This window comes from Nomascus leucogenys, chromosome 12 (genome assembly GCF_006542625.1).
Source record: "Nomascus leucogenys isolate Asia chromosome 12, Asia_NLE_v1, whole genome shotgun sequence".
NCBI classification, from domain to species: domain Eukaryota; kingdom Metazoa; phylum Chordata; class Mammalia; order Primates; family Hylobatidae; genus Nomascus; species Nomascus leucogenys.
The window spans coordinates 63,424,995-63,448,802 of NC_044392.1; the positions used below are offsets into that span (position 1 = coordinate 63,424,995).

General features: G+C 39.4%; 1 protein-coding gene across 9 annotated transcripts in view; it reads left to right on the forward strand.

Annotated features, from left to right (window-relative positions):
• The window catches only part of ST7L (suppression of tumorigenicity 7 like), a 103,629-nt gene that overhangs the window by 36,322 nt on the left and 43,499 nt on the right, over positions 1–23,808 (forward strand). For all 9 annotated transcript variants that reach the window (XM_003267987.4, XM_003267989.4, XM_030824830.1 and 6 more), the window contains 4 exons: positions 1,213–1,310; positions 1,580–1,694; positions 5,231–5,303; positions 6,530–6,632. In XM_003267987.4, coding sequence (XP_003268035.1) covers positions 1,213–1,310; positions 1,580–1,694; positions 5,231–5,303; positions 6,530–6,632 — 389 coding nt within the window. The remainder of the gene's footprint in view (positions 1–1,212; positions 1,311–1,579; positions 1,695–5,230; positions 5,304–6,529; positions 6,633–23,808) is intronic.

Here is a 23,808-nt window from a genome sequence, read left to right on the forward strand (position 1 = left end):
AAACATAACTCAAAAACTTTCAGCATTCAGGAGAGCCTTCTAGTGATGATAAGCAGCTGTTATCTTTATCCTCACCCTTACTCTAAGCAACAGTAAAGGTACATTATTTGGTTTGCTCTTCAGACTGTGTATCTGCATATAGTGCTAGGGAGTGGCGCCTTTCACACCATCTGATTCTTAGCCCAAAATCCAACCTCATACTTGGCATTGATTCTTTCTTTGGTTGATTTTTCTCCATGATATGCTTGAGATCAGATGAGCATAGCAACAGAAGTCCTTTCTGTTCTTAGATATGCTCTACCAGTTATGATTGAGATTTTTTTTTACTAAAGATGTTAGAATCAGCAATGATGCTGCTTCCTGCTATTCTTATGGCCAGAGGGTTTTAGTTTCATGATTTTGGCAAATAGTGGGTAATAAATTGAAATATGTTTATATAATGCATTATCTACTGGCAGCTAAGTTCTAAATCTTTTTTTATGTGTAAATTAAAATTTGGAGAATTTTTTCTCCCTAAGCTAAATACAGATATATATGGTATGTTTCATTAATGCACATTTTTTATAACACACATCTGTGGGAATATATACTTTTGTAGCCTGGAACTAATGAAACTACATCTTTAAAAATGTCATGCCATTTGTCTTTGAATAATCTCAAATACGATTATGAGATAGTTACAGAAATATTTATTAGCTCTTTCTAGAAGTGGTTTTATAGTTTGTCAACTACTCACTGTTGAGAAAAGTTTACATTAGCCATGGAAATTTTGTTTCGGACATTTTTTGTTTTTCAATTAAAACAATAGAGAGTATCAGAATAATAGATCATTTATGCACAAACTTAAATACTAGGTTAATGTTGTATCTTCCTATAATGTATGTATTTCTTTTTTGCTAATGTTAAAATAAACTTGTCAATCATACACGAATTATATATACTGTACTTAGGTTACTATTAGAGGCAAAAATAATTAAATGTGTATTTTAAGTTTTAACACAGAAAACTTAAAACATGCACAAAAATAGAGAACACTCCTGTGCAATATTTATCATCCAAATGTAGCCATCATTAATACTCTTCCATTCTGACACAATTTAATTTTAATTGAATCTTCCAAGGGAAGCAAATAAAATTAATGGATATGTTAATGAAATAGCAGCCCACAATACAAAAGTGATAGTTGTATCATTTTTTCGTTTTTCTAAATAGGGAGAGATACCAATGTACTGGTATATGTTAAAAGAAGATTGGCAATGTGTGCAAGAAAATTAGGAAGAATAAGAGAAGCAGTAAAAATAATGAGAGACGTAAGTAAATTGATGATGGGACTATTACATTTATTCCTCCAGAAACTAAAAATTTAGTTAAGTTGCCAGTTATTTTAATGCAGAATCATTGTATTTTAATTGGTAGTTTTTAGAACAAGGTATTTATTTAATATACGTACCTTTCTTAAGGGTTAGGTCTTCTTCACAGCTATGTTAAGAAACAAGAATTTCCACTTTAATGAATTTGGCTCAGCTCTATTGAGTTCCTTTGTTATGATTTTAATCTTTCTTTTCCTTTTAATATACAGTTGATGAAAGAATTTCCTCCTCTTACCATGCTGAACATCCATGAAAATCTCTTAGAATCACTTTTAGAATTACAGGCCTATGCAGATGTTCAGGCAGTCCTAGCAAAATATGATGGTGAGTCATATTTCCTTAGTTGATAGCATGGTTATTCTTTTCCAATAATGTAATTATAAATATGGTTATATTCTAGTATTTAATTTTCTCTTTCTGTTCTTACCAGTCAGTATTTAACATGCAGAGGTTGCTATTAAGTATCTTCCTTATGAGGACTTTTATTAGCAAAAGTCTGCAAGGAAGAACTTTTCTTCTGTCAAGATTTACTTGTTTATTGAGTGCTTGTTTCTAATATGAGTGAGTCATTCAGAGTATGATAGTGAACAAGACAACACGGGAGGCTGGGCATAGTGTCTGACACCTGTAATCCCAGCATTTTGTTTTGGAGACTGACGTGGGAGGATCACTTGAGCCCAGGAGTTGGAAACCAGCATGGGCAACATGGCAAGACCCTGTCTCTACAAAAAATTTTTTAAAAAAAATTAGCTGGGTATGGTGGTGTGTACCTGTAGTCCCAGCTACTTGGGAGGCTAAGGTGGGAGGATCACTTGAGCCTGGGAGGTTCAGGCTGTAGTGAGCTGTGATTGCACCACTGTAGTCCAGCCTAGGCGACAGAGGGAGACCCTGTCTCACACACACAAAAAAAGATGGGGAGCCCTCATAGGATTTACAGTTTAGTGGAGCATACAGACAAATGAGCAGCAGTTACATTGAAGACAGCGTGTTTGGTGAGATAATTGGAGAAGTATGGGTGCTGTGCACATAGTAGGGGTACCTCATTTGTTTTGGAGTGTCAAGCAAGCCTAACAGAGAAGTTGCTGAGCAGTATATACTATAAGAGCAATTCAGAATAACATTTTTACGATGCTTTTTAGTTACAAAGTTCAATGATAATATGATCATTATAATGGTCTTATGATTGGTGGGACGAGTATTTTTACTGTCTCCAATTACTGAATAAGGGAACTGGAGTTTAAGAAGGTTAAAGTATTGGGGTAAGGTCTCCCAGCCAGTAAAAGGCAAATCCAGGTGTTTGATTTCTTTGTTGATTAGTCTTCCCATGGTAACAATTCAATATATATTGGTTATTTTTATTTTTATTATTTTTTTTGAGACAGAGTCTCGCTCTGTCGCCTGGGCGGGAGTGCAGTGGTACAATCTCGGCTCACTGCAAGCTCCACTTCCCAGGTTCACGCCATTCTCCTGCCTCAGCCTCCCGAGTAGCTGGGTCTACAGGTGCCTGCCACCATGTCTGGCTAATTTTTTTGTATTTTTTTTAGCAGAGGTGGGGTTTCACTATGTTGGCCAGGATGGTCTCAATCTCCTGATCTCGTGATCCACCTGTCTCGGCCTCCCAAAGTGCTGGGATTACAGGCGTGAGCCACCGCGCCTGGCGGTTATTTTTATTATTATAACAATACCAGTTTACCACATATGAAGTTTGGAGAATTTTAAAGACATAAAGCCTCCCTTCTCATCCTGAGAGAGGCATCAGCTTTTAACCTCAAGCTGAAAATTTGGGGTTACTATGCTTCTGGTCGTATCTTTCACTATAAGAGAACACATGTAAGTCACATTGAAGGCTGGACACAGTGGCTCATGCCTGTAATTCCAACACTTTGGGAAGCTGAAGCGGGTGGATTGCTTGAGCTCAGAGGTTGAAGACCAGCTTGAGCAACACGGTGAACACCCATTTCTATAAAAAATATTTTAAAAATTTAACTGGGTGTGGTGGCATGTGCCTGTAGTCCCAGCTGCTCGGGAGGCTGAGGTATGAGGATCGCTTGAGCCTGGGAGTTAGAGGTTGCAGTGAGCCAAGATTGCACCACTGTATTCCAGCCTGGGTGACAGAGTGAGACCCTATCTCAAAAAAAAGAAAAGAAAAAGTCGTTTATTCACATTTGTCCTGTTATAGGTTCCTACCCATTCGCTTGGGAATCCCCATGACTTGGGAAGTTTGAAATGTGTTATACTTGGAAAGAGAAGTTTATTTCTTTTAAACATCTGGAATTCTTAAGCAATGCTTCAGAATAGTGTAGGCTCATGGAGAAATTTGTGAGAAATTCTTTCCATATGTAACTTACTGGATACATGGCCTGCTTATAATACTTACGATGAGCAAGCTTAGGGACTGAATATAAGAAATTGGAATAGGACCTGATTCATTAAAAGTAAAATAAAACTAAAATTAATAAAGCATATCTAAGTTGATATGCTTCAGTATTTTCAGTTATTTTCATGAGTCCCAGTTTTTACCATTCCAGAATCTAGAGGAAGTTGAAAGCAAATTTACTTCCTTAGTTCTCCATTTGCTAGTATGATTCTGGCATCAAAAACATTTTCTGATAGCATTATTTTGGACATTCTTTTAAGAATGATGATATAATTAATTTACCTACAGTTCCAGATGAAATTTTTATTTTCTAAAAAATAATAATTTAAGAAAAAAAAATCTAGGAAGAAGAAAAATATCACCTTGGTTGAATCAACCTGGATTTAACTACTGTTAAATATTTTAATTTTTTTCTAATACTAGTTTTTCTCTATGAATAGGTGAAGGTTTTACATAGTTCTAATTATACCATGCCTTTCTCCCTGAACTTACTATAAGCAGGTTTTTTTTTTTATTGTTATATATATTTTTTTTTTTACAGAGTCTTGTACTGTCACCCAGGCTGGAGTGCACTGGCACAATCTCGGCTCACTGCAACCTCTGCCTTCCAGGTTCAAGTGATTCTCCTGCCTCAGCCTCCTGAGTAGCTGGGATTACAGGCACCTGCCACCACGCCCGGCTAATTTTTTATATGTTTAGTAGAGATAGGGTTTCACTATGTTGGCCAGGTTGGTCTTGAACTCCTGACCTCATGATCCACCCACCTCAGCCTCCCAAAGTGCTGGGATTACAGGCATGAGCCACCGCACCCGTCCATAAGCAGGTTATTATAGATATTTGTTGAGCGCATTTCACCGTTGTGCAGAGGGCTTTCATAGACATAATTTCATCTTGGTCAGAAAATATCATTATTTTGAGAGGTGAAAACTGAGGTCAAACAAGTTGCTACTAGCTCAAAGATGCTTAGCTGGTAAATAATAAGATAAAGATTCAGATTCAGCTTTTTCAACTTCATATACGGGTTTTTCCTACTATATTATAGATTTTTCAACATTATGTCCAGGTTCTTCCTATATAACTATTGAATTTGCATTGCACTGTGAATTATTCTTTCTTTTGTTTTTTTTGGAGACAGTTTCACTCTTGTTGCCCAGGCTGGAGTGCAATGGTGCGATCTTGGCTCACTGCAACCTCTGCCTCCTAGGTTCAAGTGATTCTTCTGCCTCAGCCTCCTGAGTAGCTGGGATTACAGGCATGCACCACCACACCTGACTAATTTTTGTATTTTTAGTAGAGACGGGGTTTTTCCATTTTGGTCAGGCTGGTCTTGAACTCCTGACCTCATGATCCACCCGCCTCGGCCTCCCTAAGTGCTGGGATTATAGGCGTGAGCCACTGCGCCCGGCCGTGAATTATTCTTATTAAAAAATTGTCTCAATACCTTTTTTGTAATTCCTACCTAAACTGAAAATTATCGTTACAGATATAAGCCTTCCAAAGTCAGCAGCAATCTGTTACACAGCAGCACTGTTGAAGACAAGGACTGTTTCAGAAAAGTACGTGTTATAAAAACTACAATGATTTAGAAAGACTGCTAAACTCAATATTATACTTGTCCTCTACTGACTTTAAACAATGCTGTTTTCCACTCTACTTCCTTCTGAATAGCCCTGGATCTTCTTGGGCTCTTAGACTTCTTGCTGTGTGTAGTGGAAAGAGCAAAGTTTTTAGAGCTAACCTGAGCTCAAATTTAAACTCTACCACATTCTAGCTATAGGACTGTAGGCAAGTTAATCATTTTGAGTCTCTCTTTCATCTGTAAAATGAGACTAATATTGCAGGAGGGTTGTAGGTGTGGTAAGTGCCTAAAGCAATATCTAGAAAGAAAGTACACACACAAAATAGTAACTGATGATGATGATAAAGTGTGTAGTAGGGAAATAGGCTTATGTTATCTCTTCTTAGAGTATAATTCTGAGTTCTTCTGCTTTTCTTGTATTTTTGGCTACTCTTAGTGAATTCTCTTTATTGTGCAGATAAGATACTCAGAAACCAACCAAATGGTGGCCATTTTCTTTCACCTTAGATTTTTATGCTTTGATATGAATTAGAATGGAATTTTCCATTTGTGTCCTCTCAAATAAGAATTTGGTAAGAATGTACTGCTATTTCATGAGATTCTCTGGATATCACTGTGTAGCATTTATTACTTTATTACCTTTCCTAAAGTATACCTTCATGGACTTCTCCTGAAGGCCTTCTTTACCTAAGTTTGAAGACTTTCATTTCTTATGATGCTTTTTTATATGTTGAACCCACAAGACTATACTTTTTTTTTTTTTGAGACAGAGTTTCACTCTTGTTGCCCAGGCTGGAGTGCAATGGCACAATCTTGGCTCACTGCAACCTCTGCCTCCCGGGTTCAAATGATTCTCCTGCCTCAGCCTCCCATGTAGCTGGGACTACAGGCATACACCACCACGCCCAGCTAATTTTGTATTTTTAGTAGAGACGGGGTTTCTCCATGTTGGTCAGGCTGGTCTCAAACTCCTGACCTCAGGTAATCCACCTATCTCAGCCTCCCAAAGTGCTGGGATTACAAGCATGAGCCACTGCGCCCAGCCAGTTTTAATTTTTTTTTTTTTTTTTGGTAGTTCTCTGGCTTTGTTTTTGGCCATCTCCAGAAACTTCTTTGATTCAAGGGGCTGTATTATTATCTAAATTCATACTTTTTTTCCTTTTTTTAGTGTATTTATTTTTTCATTTTGTGGTTTTCTTGTAGATTCTCTCCAGAAACAGCCTCTAGAAGAGGATTAAGCACAGCAGAAATTAATGCTGTGGAAGCAATTCATAGAGCTGTGGAATTTAATCCTCATGTTCCAAAAGTGAGAAATTTTATGATAAAAATACTACCTTTATTTAAGTTTATCAAATTGATGACAGTTTGTAGACCAAAGTCTGGGTCACCATAATTTGGTGCAGAACTGTTTTAATCTGCTATATTTTGATGCTTATTATTCACCTTAAAGGGGACGTTGAAACATTTAGGCATTTAGAAAGGTAGATAGGAGCAGCCGGGCGCGGTGGCTCAAGCCTGTAATCCCAGCACTTTGGGAGGCCGAGGCGGGCAGATCACGAGGTCAGGAGATCGAGACCATGGTGAAACCCCGTCTCTACTTAAAATACAAAAATTAGCCGGGCATGGTGGCGGGCGCCTGTAGTCCCAGCTACTCGGAGAGGCTGAGGCAGGAGAATGGCGTGAACCCGGGAGGCGGAGCTTGCAGTGAGCCGAGATCGCGCCACTGCACTCCAGCCTGGGGGACAGAGAAAGACTCTGTCTCAAAAAAAAAAAAAAAAAGGAAGGTAGATAGGAGCAATAGTTAGCTATATGCTTTGTAATTACTATCAAAATATAATTTGAACTGTGTTCACTTAGCTGTTCTTTTAGTATAGTTGTAGAAAATAATGGGTTGATCTTAATAAAAGATTATTCATATTTCATATCACTAAATAAAATTTCCTGTTACTGTGAAAGCTTTTTCTAGACAGATGCCTGGGTTTTGAACTAGGGTTGGGTAGACAAAAACTGAAGACAAACAGATTAAAATAATCAATGACAGGAAGCAGATGTGGAAATTCCCAGAAAATCTGGCTGATGCTTATTTAGTCCCCGATGAGTCTATATACTTGCTTTGTCTTTATATTGTACACTTTGCAGTTATACAAATTATTGCTTAATCTTTGTGTGTTATAACACAAAATTAAATTTGGGGTTTGGGCTGGGCACTGTGGCTCATGCCTATAATCTCAACACTTTGGGAGGCCGAGGTGGGAGGATTACTTGAGCCCAGGAGTTTGGGACTAGCGGCTGGGCAATGTGGTGAGACCTCATCTCTGCAAAAAATACAAAAATTATCTGAGTGTGGTGATGCTTCCTGTTGTCTCAGCTACTTGGGAGACCAAGGGGAGAAGATTGCTTGAGTCCAGGAGGTCGAGATTGCAGTGAGCTGCAATCACGCCATGCACTGAAGCCTTGGGTGACAGAGTGAAACCCCATCTCAAAAAAAAATTGGGGTTCTACAAACAATGCCCCATGTTAGGAAGTATAGACAATTCAAGAATAGATGCCCTTACTACAGAAAGTAATTATAGCTCTTGATTCCAGTGAAAGGGTGTTAATAGAGCTTGGAAGCTAAAGAGCTAACAGTAAAGAGATTAATCGCTAAAAGATAATTTCCAAGAAAAGGATGTTGTAAGCCTGTTAGAGTAAGTAAGGATATGGTTAAGAAAAGTACTTAAGTCCAAGAAAGAGGGTCAACAAATACTCTCATTAAGTGACACTGGTTCCATAAATTTAAAGACAGCGGTTCACCCATATCTACGGTTTTGCATTCCATGGTTTCAGTTACCCACAGTCAGCCTCTGTCTGAAAATATTACATGGAAAATTCCAGAAATAAACAATTCATAAGTTTTAAGTTGCATGCCGTTCTGAGTAGCTTGATGAAATCTTACACCATCCCCCTCCATCCAGGCTAGTACATGACTCATCCCCTTGCCCAGCATATTCAACATTGTCTGTGCTACCTGCCCATTAGTCACTTAGTAGCCAACTCAGTTATCAGATCGACTGTCATGGTATCATAGCGCTTGTGTTCAGGTAACCTTTATTTTACTTAATAGTGACCCCAAATGCAAGATTGACATATTGTTATAATTGTTCTATTTTATTATTAGTTATTGTTATTAGTCTCTTACTCTGCCTAAATTATAAATTAAATTCTATCATGGGCATATATTTAGAGGAAAAACCATGGTGTATGTAGGGTTTGGTACCATTTGTGGTTTCAGATATCCACTGGGAGTCTTAAAACATATGTCCTGAGGATAAAAGTGAGTACTGTAAACTTTTTTTTTTTTTAGACAGAGTTTTGCTCTCGCCCAAGCTGGAGTGCAGCGGCAGAATCTTGGCTCACTGCAACCTCCGCCTCCAGGGTTCAAGCGATTCTTCTGCCTCAGCCTCCCAAGTAGCCGAGACTACAGGCGCGCGCCACCACGCCCTGCTAATTTTTTTGTATTTTTAGTAGAGACGAGGTTTCACCTTGTTAGCTAGTATGGTCTCGATCTCCTGACCTTGTGATCCGCCCGCCTCAGCCTGCCAAAGTGCTGGGATTACAGGCATAAGCCACTGCGCCCAGCCTTGTAAACTTTTTATTATGAGTTCTACTACACATGCAGCAAAGTGTATGAGACAAAAATGTGCATCTTAATGATTTATTACAAAGTAAATGCTTGAAAACTACCGAGATCAAGAAACAGAACATTATCAACCCACAGACGCCTACCTGACTGCCCTTTCCCATTACAACCTCCCTTCCTACCTAAAGGTAACCACTATTGTTGTTCATTTGTATTCTTATTTATTAATTATGTTCATTTCCTCCCTTTCTTTATGTTTTTGATCTGTACTTTTTATTTATGGAATTTTTTTTTTTTTTTTTTTTTGAGAGAGTCTTGCCCTGTCGCCCAGGTGGGAGTGCAGTGGCGTGATCTCAGCTCACTGCAAACTCTGCCTCCCGAGTTTATGCCATTCTCCTGCCTCAGCCTCCCAAGTAGCTGAGACTGCAGGCGCCCACCACCACGCCTGGCTAATTTTTTGTATTTTTAGTAGAGACGAGGTTTCACAGTGTTAGCCAGGATGGTCTGGATCTCCTGACCTCGTGATCCGCCCGCCTCGGCCTCCCAAAGTGCTGGGATTACAGGCTTGAGCCAGCGCGCCTGGCTTTTTTTTTCTTTTTAAGACAGACTCTATGGCTTACGCTTGTAATCCCAGCACTTTGGGAGGCCGAGGCGGGCGGATCACGAGGTCAGGAGATCGAGACCACGGTGAAACCCCGTCTCTACTAAAAATACAAAAAAAAAATTAGCCGGGCGTGGTGGCAGGCGCCTGTAGTCCCAGCTACTCGGAGAGGCTGAGGCAGGAGAATGGCGTGAACTCGGGAGGCGGAGCTTGCAGTGGGCCGAGATTGCGCCACTGCACTCCAGCCTGGGCGACAGAGCGAGACTCTGTCTCAAAAAAAAAAAAAAAAAAAAGACTCTAAAGCTATTCAAGAGGCTGAGGCAGGAGAATTGCTTGAACTCAGGAGGCAGAGGTTGCAGTGAGCCAAGATAGTGCCATTACACTCCAGCCTGGGTGACAGAGTGAGACTGTGTCTCATTAAAAAAAAAAAAAAGTCCGGGCGCAGTGGCTCACGCCTGTAATCCCAGCACTTTGGGAGGCCAAGGTGGGTGGATCGCCTGAGCTCAGGAGTTCGAGACCACCCAAGGCAGCATGGTGAAACCCCGTCTCTACTAAAAATACAAAAAAATTAACCAGGTGTGGTGGGGTGCGCCTATAGTCCCAGCTACTTGGGAGGCTGAGGCAGGAGAATCACTTGAGTCCTAGAGATGAAGGTTGCAGTGAGCCGAGATCACACCACTGCACTCCAGCTTGGGCTACAGAGTGAGACTCTGTCTCAAAAAAAAAAAAAAAAACCAGGAAAAAAGAAAAAGAAGACAGGGTCTTGCTCTCATGCCCAGGCTGGAGTGCAGTGGTGCAATCTTGGCCCACTGCAACCTCCACCTCCTGGGCTCAAGCGATCTGACCACCTCAGCCTCCCAAAGTGCTGGGATTACAGGTGTGAGCCAACGCACGCCTGGCCCTGGATTTATAAATGAGTTAAAGAGTGGTCCCTGTTTGTTTATTATGTGGAATAATTTGTATAAAATTAGAATTATTTCTGCCCTAAATGATTAGTAAATTTGTTATTAAAGCCATCTGATTCTTCAGTTTTCTTTGTGAGAAGACTTTGAGTTACAAATTTCATTTCTTTAATAGTTTAATTACAAATTCAATTTCTACGCATATCATAACTATTGAAATTTTTTGTTTCTTCTTATGTTAGTTTTTGATAAGTTGTATTTTTCTAAAAATTTATTTCATCAAAATTTTCAAATGTATTGACATGAAGTATTCATAAAATCCTTTTATTACCATATTAGTATTTGCAGAATTAGTTGTAATACCCAATTTTTAATTCCTTTTTTTTTTTGAGAGGGAGTTTTGCTCTTGTTGCCCAGGCTGGAGTGCAATGGCGCGATCTCGGCTCACTGCAACCTCCATCTCCCAGGTTCAAGTGATTCTCCTGCCTCAGCCTCCTGAGTAGCTGGGATTACAGGCATGCGCCACCACACTCAGCTAATTTTGTATTTTCAGTTGAGATGGGGTTTCTCCATATTGGTCAGGTTGGTCTCAAACTCCCAACTTCAGATGATCAGCCCGCCTCAGCCTCCCAAAGTGCTGAGATTACAGGCATGAGCTACTGCACCTGGCCCCACTTTTTAATTCCTAAGATTGGCTAGTTTTATTTTTCTTGATCAAATTCTTTAGGGATTTGCCAGTCTTACTTGTTTTTGCCAAGAACTTGGCTCTGGCTTTGTTGGTTTTTTTCTACTATTTAGTTTCTGGTTCATTCATTTCTGCTCTTTATTGCCTTCCTTCAACTTAATTTGAGTTTATTTTATTTTAATTTCCTGTGTCTTCTCACATAGGTACTTAACTCCGTAATTTTCAGTCTTTCTTCTGATATACCCAGTTAAATCTAGAAACTTCTCTCAACACAATTTTAACTGCATACTATAGCAACATTTTTTACATAATTTAGTTCAAAATATTTTCTTTAACATGTTGCCCAGACTGGTCTTGAACTCCTGGCCTAAAACTCCTGGCCTCAAGCATCCTCCCTCCTCAGCCTCCCAAAATGCTGGGATTACAGGTGTGAGCCACCTCCCTTGGCTCAAAATATTTTCTAATTTGTTTATAATTTCCTTTTTGATTTAGAGTTATATTTATACCATGAAAGTAGATATAATAAAAGATTTTCTTTAAATTTTTTTTCCTCTTTTTCTTTTTTCTGCTTTGCTCATGTTGAGAAACAACAGATTTCCAAAGTAGATGAAACAGCCTTCTATTGGAAGAAGATGCCAACTAAGACTTTCATAGCTAGAGAGGAGAAGTTGTTCCTGGCTTCAGAGCTTCAAAGGACAAGCTGACTCTCTTCTTAGGGGCTAATGCAGCTGGTGACTTTAAGTTGAAGCCAGTGCTTACTTACCATTCCAAAAATCCTAGGGCCTTTAAGAATTATGCTAAATCTTCTCTGCCTGTGCTGTATAAATGGAACAACAAAGCCTGGATGACAGCACATCTGTTTATAGCATGGTTTAAACACTATTTTAGGCCCACTGTTGAGACCTACTGCTCAGACATGATTCTTTTTAAAATATTACTGCTCATTGGCAATGTACCTAGTCACCCAAGAGCTCTGATGGAGATGTACAAGGAGATTAATGTTTCCATACCTGCTAACACAACAGCCATTCTGCAGCCCACAGATCCAGGAGTCATTTTGACTTGGAAGTCCTATTATTTCAGAAATACATTTAGTAAGGCCGTAGGCCCCATATATAGTGATTCCTCTGGTGGATCTGGGCAAAGTAACTTTTATATGTCATGGGAAACCGAAAAATTTGTGTGACTTGCTTTATTTTGATATTTGCTTTATTGCAGTGGTCTGGAAGTGAACTTGCAATATGTCCAAGATATGTCTATAGTTACAAACATGAATTTTGGGATGTATAAAGTATGCTTCAATAAAACTATATAGGCTGGGCGTGGTGGCTCACACCTGTACTCCCAGCCCTTTGCGAGGCCGAAGCGGATGGATCACCTCAGGTCAGGAGTTCGAGACCAGCCTGACCAACATGGAGAAACCCCATCTCTACTAAAAATACAAAATTAGCCAGGCCTGGTGGCACATGCCTGTAACCCCAGCTACTCAGGAGGCTGAGGCAGGAGAATCGCTTGAACCTGGGAGGTGGAGGTTGCAGTGAGTCGAGATCGTGCCATTGCACTCCGCCTGGGCAACAAGAGCGAAACTCTGTCTCAAAGAAATAAAACTGGCTGGGCGTGGTGGCTCACGCTTGTAATCCCAGCATTTTGGGAGGCCGAGGTGGGCGGATCACGAGGTCAGGAGATCGAGACCACAGTGAAACCGTGTCTCTACTAAAAATACAAAAAAAATTAGCCAGGCGTGGTGGCAGGTGCCTGTAGTCTCAGCTACTCGGAGAGGCTGAGGCAGGAGAATGGCGTGAACCCGGGAGGCGGAGCTTGCAGTGAGCCGAGATTGCGCCACTGCACTCCAGCCTGGGCGACAGAGCGAGACTCTGTCTCAAAAAAAAAAAAAAAAGAAAAAAAAAAGAAATAAAACTATATAGATATATATATATATAGATATACATATACACTTTAACATTTTAATGTCATTTTTATTTATAGGTAGAAATTTACCCATTTTCCCCTCAACTAAATATCAAAGCAGTTGACAATTCAGCTATTTCAAAATATCCAGCTAAGTAGAGTGATGCTATAAACTTATATTATTGTTTGTAGATAGACCCTTTAAGCCGAGTGTTATCAAACACAATAATTATTGAGGTTTTTTGAGTAATTTGGTTTTTTTGAGACAGTCTCACTGTGTCATCCAGGCTGGAGTGCAGTGAGCCAATCTTGGCTCACTGCAACCTTCACCTCCTGGGTTCAAGCGATTCTCCTGCCTCAGCCTCCTAAGTGGCTGGGACTACAGGCGTGCGCCACCACGCCCAGCTAATTTTTGTATTTTTAGTAGAGATGGGGTTTCACCATGTTGGCCAGGCTGGTCTTGAACTCCTGACCTCAAGTGGCCCACCTGCCTCGGCCCTGCTAAGTGCTGGGATTACAGACATGAGCCACCACTTTTGGAGAAGTTTTGTGAGCCAAAACTTTTGGAGAAGTTTTAAGCTTCACCAACCCGAATAGTATCTCACTTAAATAACATTGATGTTATATGAACTGGGAGAGCTCTGGAATTTGTGGCTGGCTGTTTTTGCTAGGGTTTTACAATTGATGAAGTATGTACAGACCCTCTTTTTCTCCTGTTATGATCTCTATTCCTGACTGTCAGCTGGAAGCAAGCAAACATAAAGGGATTTAGGGGTTTTCTTCTTCACACTTCAATTGTGAGTCACGATAACTTATTTAACCTAAGGAACAGTGACATTTCAAATATATGTATATATATATATATATACACACATCTTTTATTTTCACGAATTTATTATACAAATGATTGTATGCATCTTAGCAGTAAAATGACAAAGGATAAAGCTGTTTTAGCAGGAAATATTTTTGGCAACTTTCCACATAACTACAACAGAAATGGCTGTAGGTCTAGAGCTATGCAATTTGTTAAAGCTGGAAACTATTAGAAGTGCAATAGAGAAAGATCATATAAATTTCTTCAAGCAATGAATTTGCTTTTGGGTATTTCATTAATATTGATAGCTTCTATAGCTTTTTTATTCTACTAAATGAATTTCAGTGTATAGTAACTGATAGTACCACAGTAAAAAAATTAGAACAGCATGTGTTCATGGTTTTTGACTTATTCTTCATTATTTAGCTATGGCTTTGGTTCAGTGAACTTTTTTTTTAGTTGCCAAACACGAAAAAGGTTGTGTATCTTTCAGCTACTATATGAATTGTCAGTTTTATTTTCAATAGAAAATGTTTCATATATTCTAAATATTCCACTGCATTCTGTTTCATTCATTCTGGTATCTCATACTTTTCTTATCCAACCATCAAATGGTTTTATAGATTTTTTTTTTTTTTTTTGAGACAGAGTCTTCCTCTGTCGTCCAGGCTGGAATGCAGTGGTGCGATCTCGGCTCACTGCAACTTCCACCTCCCGGGTTGAAGCGATTTTCTTGCCTCAGCCTCCTGAGTAGCTGGGACTACAGGTGCGTGCCACAATGCCTAATTTTTTTAATTTTTAGTAGAGACGGGGTTCCACCATGTTAGCCAGGATGGTCTCGATCTCCTGACCTCGTGATCCGCCCGCCTTGGCCTCCCATAGTCCTGGGATTACAGGCGTGAGCCACTGCGCCCAGCTGATACTGTCTTTTTTATTGAGATAATTTACATACTATAAAATTCACTTTTAAAGGATATAATTCAGTGGTTTTTAGTATATTCACAAGGTTGTAAAATCATTACCACTATTTAATTCTGGAATCTTTTCCAAAAAGAAGTACCTGTTATAGTCACCCCCCAGTCTCTTGCAACCACTAATCTACTTTCTGTCTTTATGCATTTGCCTATTCTGGACTTTTCATATGAATTGAATCGTATAATGGTGGCCTTTTGTTTCTGACTTCTTTCACTTAGCCTAATGTGGCATATGTCAGTACTTCCTTCATTGTATGGCTGAATACTATTCCATTGTACCACGTTTTGTTTATACATTCAACCGATGGACATTTGGGTTGGTTTCACTTTTTGACTAGCATGAATAATGCTGTTATGAACATTCATATACAAGTTTTTGTGTGAACATAAATTTTTCACTTCTCTCGAGTATATACCTAGAAGTGGAACTGGTGGATCGCAAGTAATTCTGTTTAATTTTTTGAGAGACTGCCAAACTGTTCTGCAGAGTAACTGCGTTATTTTTTTTATTTTTTTTTATCAGGTCAAAAGACACATATAATTTATTCAATTTGTCATTTAAAAAAAGTAAATTTAGTGGTTACTCTTGAGATTATTTATAACCCAACTTTTATAATGTTGGTGTGAAATGTAGGTTTTCTTTTTTTAATTTTTTTATTTTATTTTTTTATTTTTATTTTTTATTATTATACTTTAGGTTTTAGGGTACATGTGCACAATGTGCAGGTTTGTTACATATGTATCCATGTGCCATGTTGATTTGCTGCACCCATTAACTCGTCATTTAGCGTTAGGTATATCTCCTAATGCTGTCCCTCCCCCCTCCCCCCACCCCACAACACTCCCCGGAGTGTGATGTTCCCCTTCCTGTGTCCATGAGTTCTCATTGTTCAATTCCCACCTATGAGTGAGAACATGCGGTGTTTGGTTTTTTGTCCTTGCGATAGTTTACTGAGAATGATGTTTTCCAGTTTCATCCATGTCCCTACAAAGGACATGAACTCATCATTTATGGCTGCATAGCATTCCATGGTGTATATGTGCCACATTTTCTTAATCCAGTCTATCGTTGTTGGACATTTGGGTTGGTTCCAACTCTTTGCTATTGTGAATAGTGCCGCAATAAACATACGTGTGCATGTGTCTTTATAGCAGCATGATTTATAGTCCTTTGGGTATATACCCAGTAATGGGATGGCTGGGTCAAATGGTATTTCTAGTTGTAGATCCCTGAGGAATCGCCACACTGACTTCCACAATGGTTGAACTAGTTTACAGTCCCACCAACAGTGTAATAGTGTTCCTATTTCTCCACATCATCTCCAGCACCTGTTGTTTCCTGATTTTTTAATGATGGCCATTCTAACTGGTGTGAGATGGTATCTCATTGTGGTTTTGTTTTGCATTTCTCTGATGGCCAGTGATGATGAGCATTTCTTCAGTGTTTTTTGGCTGCATAAATGTCTTCTTCTGAGAAGTGTCTATTCATGTCCTTTGCCCACTTTTTGATGGGGTTGTTTGTTTTTTTCTTGTAAATTTGTTTGAGTTCATTGTAGATTCTGGATATTAGCCCTTTGTCAGATGAGTAGGTTGCAAAAATTTTCTCCCATTCTGTAGGTTGCCTGTTCACTCTGATGGTAGTTTCTTTTGCTGTGCAGAAGCTCTTTAGTTTAATTAGATCCCATTTGTCAATTTTGGCTTTTGTTGCCATTGCTTTTGGTGTTTTAGACATGAAGTCCTTGCCCACGCCTATGTCCTGAATGGTATTGCCTAGGTTTTCTTGTAGGATTTTAATGGTTTTAGGTCTAACATTTAAGTCTTTAATCCATCTTGAATTAATTTTTGTATAAGGTGTAAGGAAGGGATCCAGTTTCAGCTTTCTACATATGGCTAGCCAGTTTTCCCAGCACCATTTATTAAATAGGGAATCCTTTCCCCATTTCTTGTTTTTATCAGGTTTGTCAAAGATCAGATAGTTGTAGATATGCGGCATCATTTCTGAGGGCTCTGTTCTGTTCCATTGATCTATGTCTCTGTTGTGGTACCAGTACCATGCTGTTTTGGTTACTGTAGCCTTGTAGTATAGTTTGAAGTCAGGTAGCATGATGCCTCCAGCTTTGTTCTTTTGGCTTAGGATTGACTTGGCTATGCGGGCTCTTTTTTGGTTCCATATGAACTTTAAAGTAGTTTTTTCCAATTCTGTGAAGAAAGTCATTGGTAGCTTGACGGGGATGGCATTGAATCTATAAATTACCTTGGGCAGTATGGCCATTTTCACGATATTGATTCTTCCAACCCATGAGCATGGAATGTTCTTCCATTTGTTTGTATCCTCTTTTATTTCATTGAGCAGTGGTTTGTAGTTCTCCTTGAAGAGGTCTTTCACATCCCTTGTAAGTTGGATTCCTAGGTATTTTATTCTCTTTGAAGCAATTGTGAATGGGAGTTCACTCATGATTTGGCTCTCTGTCTGTGATTGGTGTACAAGAATGCTTGTGATTTTTGTACATTGATTTTGTATCCTGAGACTTTGCTGAAGTTGCTAATCAGCTTAAGGAAATTTTGGGCTGAGACAATGGGGTTTTCTACATATACAATCATGTCATCTGCAAACAGGGACAATTTGACTTCCTCTTTTCCTAATTGAATACCCTTTATTTCCTTCTCCTGCCTGATTGCTCTGGCCAGAACTTCCAACACTATGTTGAATACGAGCGGTGAGAGAGGGCATCCCTGTCTTGTGCCAGTTTTCAGAGGGAATGCTTCCAGTTTTTGCCCATTCAGTATGATATTGGCTGTGGGTTTGTCATAGATAGCTCTTATTATTTTGAAATACATCCCATCAATATCTAATTTATTGAGAGTTTTTAGCATGAAGGGCTGTTGAATTTTGTCAAAGGCCTTTTCTGCATCTATTGAGATAATCATGTGGTTTTTGTCTTTGGTTCTGTTTATATGCTGAATTACATTTATTGATTTGCGTATGTTGAACCAGCCTTGCATCCCAGGGATGAAGCCCACTTGATCATGGTGGATAAGCTTTTTGATGTGCTGCTGGATTCGGTTTGCCAGTATTTTATTGAGGATTTTTGCATCAATGTTCATCAAGGATATTGGTCTGAAATTCTCTTTTTTGGTTATGTCTCTGCCAGGCTTTGGTATCAGGATGATGCTGGCTTCATAAAATGTGTTAGGGAGGATTACCTCTTTTTCTGTCAATTGGAATAGTTTCAGAAAGAATGGTAGCAGTTCCTCCTTGTACCTCTGGTAGAATTCGGCTGTGAATCCATCAGGTCCTGGACTCTTTTTGGTTGGTAAGCTATTGATTATTGCCACAATTTCAGAACCTGTTATTGGTCTATTCAGAGATTCAACTTCTTCCTGGTTTAGTCTTGGGAGGGTGTATTTGTCGAGGAATGTATCCATTTCTTCTAGATTTTCTAGTTTATTTGCATAGAGGTGTTTGTAGTATCCTCTGATGGTAGTTTGTATTTCTGTGGGATCAGTGGTGATATCCCCTTTTTCATTTTTTATTGCATCTATTTGATTCCTCTCTCTTTTCTTCTTTATTAGTCTTGCTAGCGGTCTATCAATTTTGTTGATCTTTTCAAAAAACCAACTCCTGGATTCATTAATTTTTTTGAAGGGTTTTTTGTGTCTCTATTTTCTTCAGTTCTGCTCTGATTTTAGTTATTTCTAGCCTTCTGCTAGCTTTTGAATGTGTTTGCTCTTGCTTTTCTAGTTCTTTTAATTGTGATGTTAGGGTGTCAATTTTGGATCTTTCCTGCTTTCTCTTGTGGGCATTTAGTGCTATAAATTTCCCTCTACACACTGCTTTGAACGTGTCCCAGAGATTCTGGTATGTTGTGTCTTTGTTCTCGTTGGTTTCAAAGAACATCTTTATTTCTGCCTTCATTTCATTATGTACCCAATAGTCATTCAGGAGCAGGTTGTTCAGTTTCCATGTAGTTGAGCGGTTTTGAGTTAGTTTCTTAATCCTGAGTCCTAGTTTGATTGCACTGTGGTCTGAGAGACAGTTTGTTATAATTTCTGTTCTTTTACATTTGCTGAGGAGAGCTTTACTTCCAACTATGTGGTCAATTTTGGAATAGGTGTGGTGTGGTGCTGAAAAAAATGTATATTCTGTTGATTTGGGGTGGAGAGTTCTGTAGATGTCTATTAGGTCCACTTTGTGCAGCACTGAGTTCGATTCCTGGATATGCTTGTTAACTTTCTGTCTCGTTGATCTGTCTAATGTTGACAGTGGGGTGTTAAAATCTCCCATTATTATTGTGTGGGAGTTTAAGTCCCTTTGTAGGTCACTCAGGACTTGCTTTATGAATCTGGGTGCTCCTGTGTTGGGTGCATATATATTTAGGGTAGTTAGCTCTTCTTGTTGAATTGATCCCTTTACCATTATGTAATGGCCTTCTTTGTCTCTTTTGATCTTTGTTGGTTTAAAGTCTATTTTATCAGAGACTAGGATTGCAACCCCCGCCTTTTTTTGTTTTCCATTTGCTTGATAGATCTTCCTCCATCCCTTTATTTTGAGTGTATATGTGTCTCTGCACGTGAGATGGGTTTCCTGAATATAGCACACTGATGGGTCCTGACTCCTTATCCAGTTTGCCAGTCTGTGTCTTTTAATTGGAGCATTTAGCCCATTTACATTTAAAGTTAATATTGTTATGTGTGAATCTGATCCTGTCATTATGATGTGAGTTGGTTATTTTGCTCGTTAGTTGATGCAGTTTCTTCCTAGCCTCGATGGTCTTTACAATTTGGCATGTTTTTGCAGGGGCTGGTACCGGTTGTTCCTTTCCATGTTTAGTGCTTCCTTCAGGAGCTCTTTTAGGGCAGGCCTGGTGGTGACAAAATCACTCAGCGTTTGCTTGTCTGTAAAGTATTTTATTTCTCCTTCACTTATGAAGCTTAGTTTGGCTGGATATGAAATTCTGGGTTGAAAATTCTTTTCTTTAAGAATGTTGAATATTGGCCCCCACTCTCTTCTGGCTTGTAGAGTTTCTGCTGAGAGATCAGCTGTTAGTCTGATGGGCTTCCCTTTGTGGATAACCCAACCTTTCTCTCTGGCTGCCCTTAACATTTTTTCCTTCATTTCAACTTTGGTGAATCTGACAATTATGTGTCTTGGAGTTGCTCTTCTCGAGGAGTATCTTTGTGGCGTTCTCTGTATTTCCTGAATCTGAATGTTGGCCTGCCTTGCTAGATTGGGGAAGTTCTCCTGGATAATATCTTGCAGAGTGTTTTCCAGCTAGTTTCCATTCTCCCCGTCATTTTCAGGTACACCAATCAGACGTAGGTTTGGTCTTTTCACATAGTTCCAAATTTCTTGGAGGCTTTGTTCATTTCTTTTTATTCTTTTTTCTCTAAACTTCCCTTCTTGCTTCATTTCATTCATTTCATCTTCCATCAGCAATACCCTTTCTTCCAGTTGATCGCATCTGCTACCGAGGCTTCTGCAATCTTCGCGTAGTTCTCGATACTTGGCTTTCAGCTCCATCAGCTCCTTTAAGCCCTTCTCTCCATTGGTTATTCTAGTTATCCATTCTTCTAATTTTTTTTCAAAGTTTTTAACTTCTTTGCTATTGTTTTGAATTTCGTCCCGTAGCTCAGAGTAGTTTGATTGTCTCAAGCCTTCTTCTCTCAACTCGTCAAAGTCATCCTCCGTCCAGCTTTGTTCCGTTGCTGGTGAGGAACTGCTTTCCTTTGGAGGAGGAGAGGTGCTCTGCTTTTTAGAGTTTCCAGTTTTTCTGCTCTGTTTTTTCCCCATCTTTGTGGTTTTATCTACTTTTGGTCTTTGATGATGGTGATGTACAGATGGGTTTTTGGTGTGGATGTCCTTTCTGTTTGTTAGTTTTCCTTCTACCAGACAGGACCCTCAGCTGCAGGTCTGTTGGAGTTTACTAGAGGTCCACTCCAGACCCTGTTTGGCTGGGTGTCAGCAGCAGTGGCTGCAGAGCAGCAGATTTTCATGAGACCACAAATTCAGCTGTCTGATAGTTCCTCTGGAAGTTTTGTCTCAGAGGAGTACCCAGCCGAGTGAGGTCTCAGTCTGTCCCTACTGGGGGGGTGCCTCCCAGTTAGGCTGCTCGGGGGTCAGGGACCCACTTTGGGAGGCAGTCCGTTCTCAGATCTCCAGCTGCGCGCTGGGAGAACCACTAGTCTCTTCAAAGCTGTCAGTCAGACAGGGACATTTAAGTCTGCGGAGGTTCCTGCTGACTTTTTGTTTGTCTGTGCCCTGCCCCCAGAGTGGAGCCTACAGAGGCAGGCAGGCCTCCTTGAGCTGTGGTGGGCTCCACCCAGTTCGAGCTTCCTGGCTGCTTTGTTTACCTAAGCAAGCCTGGGCAATGGCGGGCGCCCCTCCCCCAGCCTCGCTGCCACCTTGCAGCTTGATCTCAGACTGCTGTGCTAGCAATCAGCGAGACTCCGTGGGCATAGGACCCTCCGAGCCAGGTGCGGGACACAATCTCCTAGTGTGCCGTTTTCCAGGCCCATTGGAAAAGCACAGTATTAGGGTGGGACTGACGCGATTTTCCAGGTGCCGTCTGTTACCCCTTTCTTTGACTAGGAAAGGGAACTCCCTGACCCCTTGCGCTTCCCGAGTGAGGCAATGCCTCGCCCTGCCTCGGCTCATGCACAGTGTGCTTCACCTTCTGTCCTGCACCCACTGTTTGGCACTCCCTAGTGAGATGAAATCGGTACCTCAAACAGAAATGCAGAAATCACCCATCTTCTGTGTCGCTCAGGTTGGGAGCTGTAGACCGGAGCTGTTCCTATTCGGCCATCTTGGCTCCGGAGTAACTGCATTATTTTACACTCCCTCAGCAATGTGTGAGTTCCAGTTCCTCTACATTTGTCTCAACACTTATTATTATCTTTCTTTTTTATTATAGTTATCCCAATGGGTATGAAGTGATATTTCACTGTAGTTTTGTTTTGTATTTCCCTAATGACTAATGATATTAAGCATCACTTTAATATGTTTATTGGCTGTTTGTATTTTTTCTTTGGACAGATATATGTTCAAGTTGCATATTTTTAAATTTTTGTTATATATATATATATATATACACATATATATATATATATATATATATATAAAACAGGGTCTTCCTATGTTGCCTAGGCTGGTCTCAAACTCCTGGGCTCAAGGGATCCTCCTGCCTCAGCCTCCCGAAGTGCTAGGATTACAGGCTTGAGTCACTGTGCCTGGCCTAAATTTGTTTTGTTTGTTTTTTTGTTTTTTTTAAATTAAAGGTATTCTATTTATCTTTTTATTATAAGGTATTCTTTAACATTATTATTGGTCAGGTGCAGCGGCTCATGCCTGTAATCCCAGCACTTTGGGAGGCTGAGGCAGGCGGATCACAAGGTCAGGAGATCGAGACCATCCTGGCTAACATGGTGAAACTCTGTCTTTACTAAAAATACAAAAATTAGCCAGGTGTGGTGGCGGGCGCCTGTAGTCCCAGCTGCTTGGGAGGCTGAGGCAGGAGAATGGTGTGAACCCAGGAGGCGGAGCTTGCAGTGAGCCGAGATCACACTACTGCACTCCAGCCTGGGCGACAAAGCGAGACTCTGTCTCACAAAAAAAAAAACAACAACAACAACAAAAAACATTATTATTACAGTAGACCATTGACACTCTTGATTAATGTGATCCAGAACCATTGTGAATATCCACATTTGAAAATACCACTATTACATGTATTTTCACCTATGAAATATAAACATGAGAATGGGTCACAAACCTTGCTGAGATACGGATGCTGAAGAGCCTGCTAGATGTATTCATTAGGTACATCATTCACATATGTGCACAAGCCTCAAAGCATGTTATTCAAATTTGTGCCTTAGCAAAATGATGCCTGCTATAAATCATGGGTATTTGGAGCTCCCACAAAGAGTAGAAATTATAAACGTTAGATCCCTGAGTGTCAGTGATCTACTATAGATGTAACTATTGTTGGTATGACACTTCACACATCAGTTAGAATAATATCGCCCAACTTAAAGATCTAACAATAGCTTGCTGTAATATTTTATTGATGATTTTTAAAGTAAACATACTATAGCTGAATTCTTCTAAATTTTATTTCATATTCAAATATAAAATAATTACTATAAAAAACAAAATCACAGAATGGATCCACATATATACTGTCATATATGTGACAAAACATCCACATATATACTATCAATTGATTTTTGACAAAAGCACCAATGCAGTTCAATGGGGAAATGGAACTTCAACAAGTGGTACTAGAACATCTGGTTATCTAAATGTGGTAGGGGGAATCATGAATTTTTTCACATAGCATACACAAAAATTAATTTGAAATGTGTCATTGATCTAAATATAAAAACTAAAACTATACAACATCTAGACCAAAACATCTAAAACTATCTTTGAAAGCTGGGGGTAAAGAAAGATTTCCTAGGACATAGAAGGCAATTATAAGAGAAGACAATTATAAATTGATCTTTATCAAAATTTTAAAAGTCTGCTCATCTTAGTGTTAAGACAAAAAGTCCATTTTTTCCATGGACAGGAAAAAATATTTGTAATATGTTTATCTGACAAAGGACTCATATCCAAAATATATACATATTAAAAAACACAATATTAAAAAATGGGCAAAAGCCTTGAACAGATACTACAAAAGAAAATATTGGAATGTCTAATAACACATAAAGAGATGTTCATATGGAGGTAAAATGAAGCAGGTAAAAAAAGAAAAGATGTTCAACATCATTAGTTATCAGAGAAATGCAATATAAAATGTGAAGTAATAGTTTCACATCTATCAGAATGACTAAAATTTAAAAGACTGATAAAATTTCAGTAAGAATATAGAAGTCAGAACTTTCATACACTGCTGCTAAGATTACAAAATGGTACAGTGACTTTGGAGAACTGGCAGTTTCTGATACAATTAAATATATCCTTCAACCTGT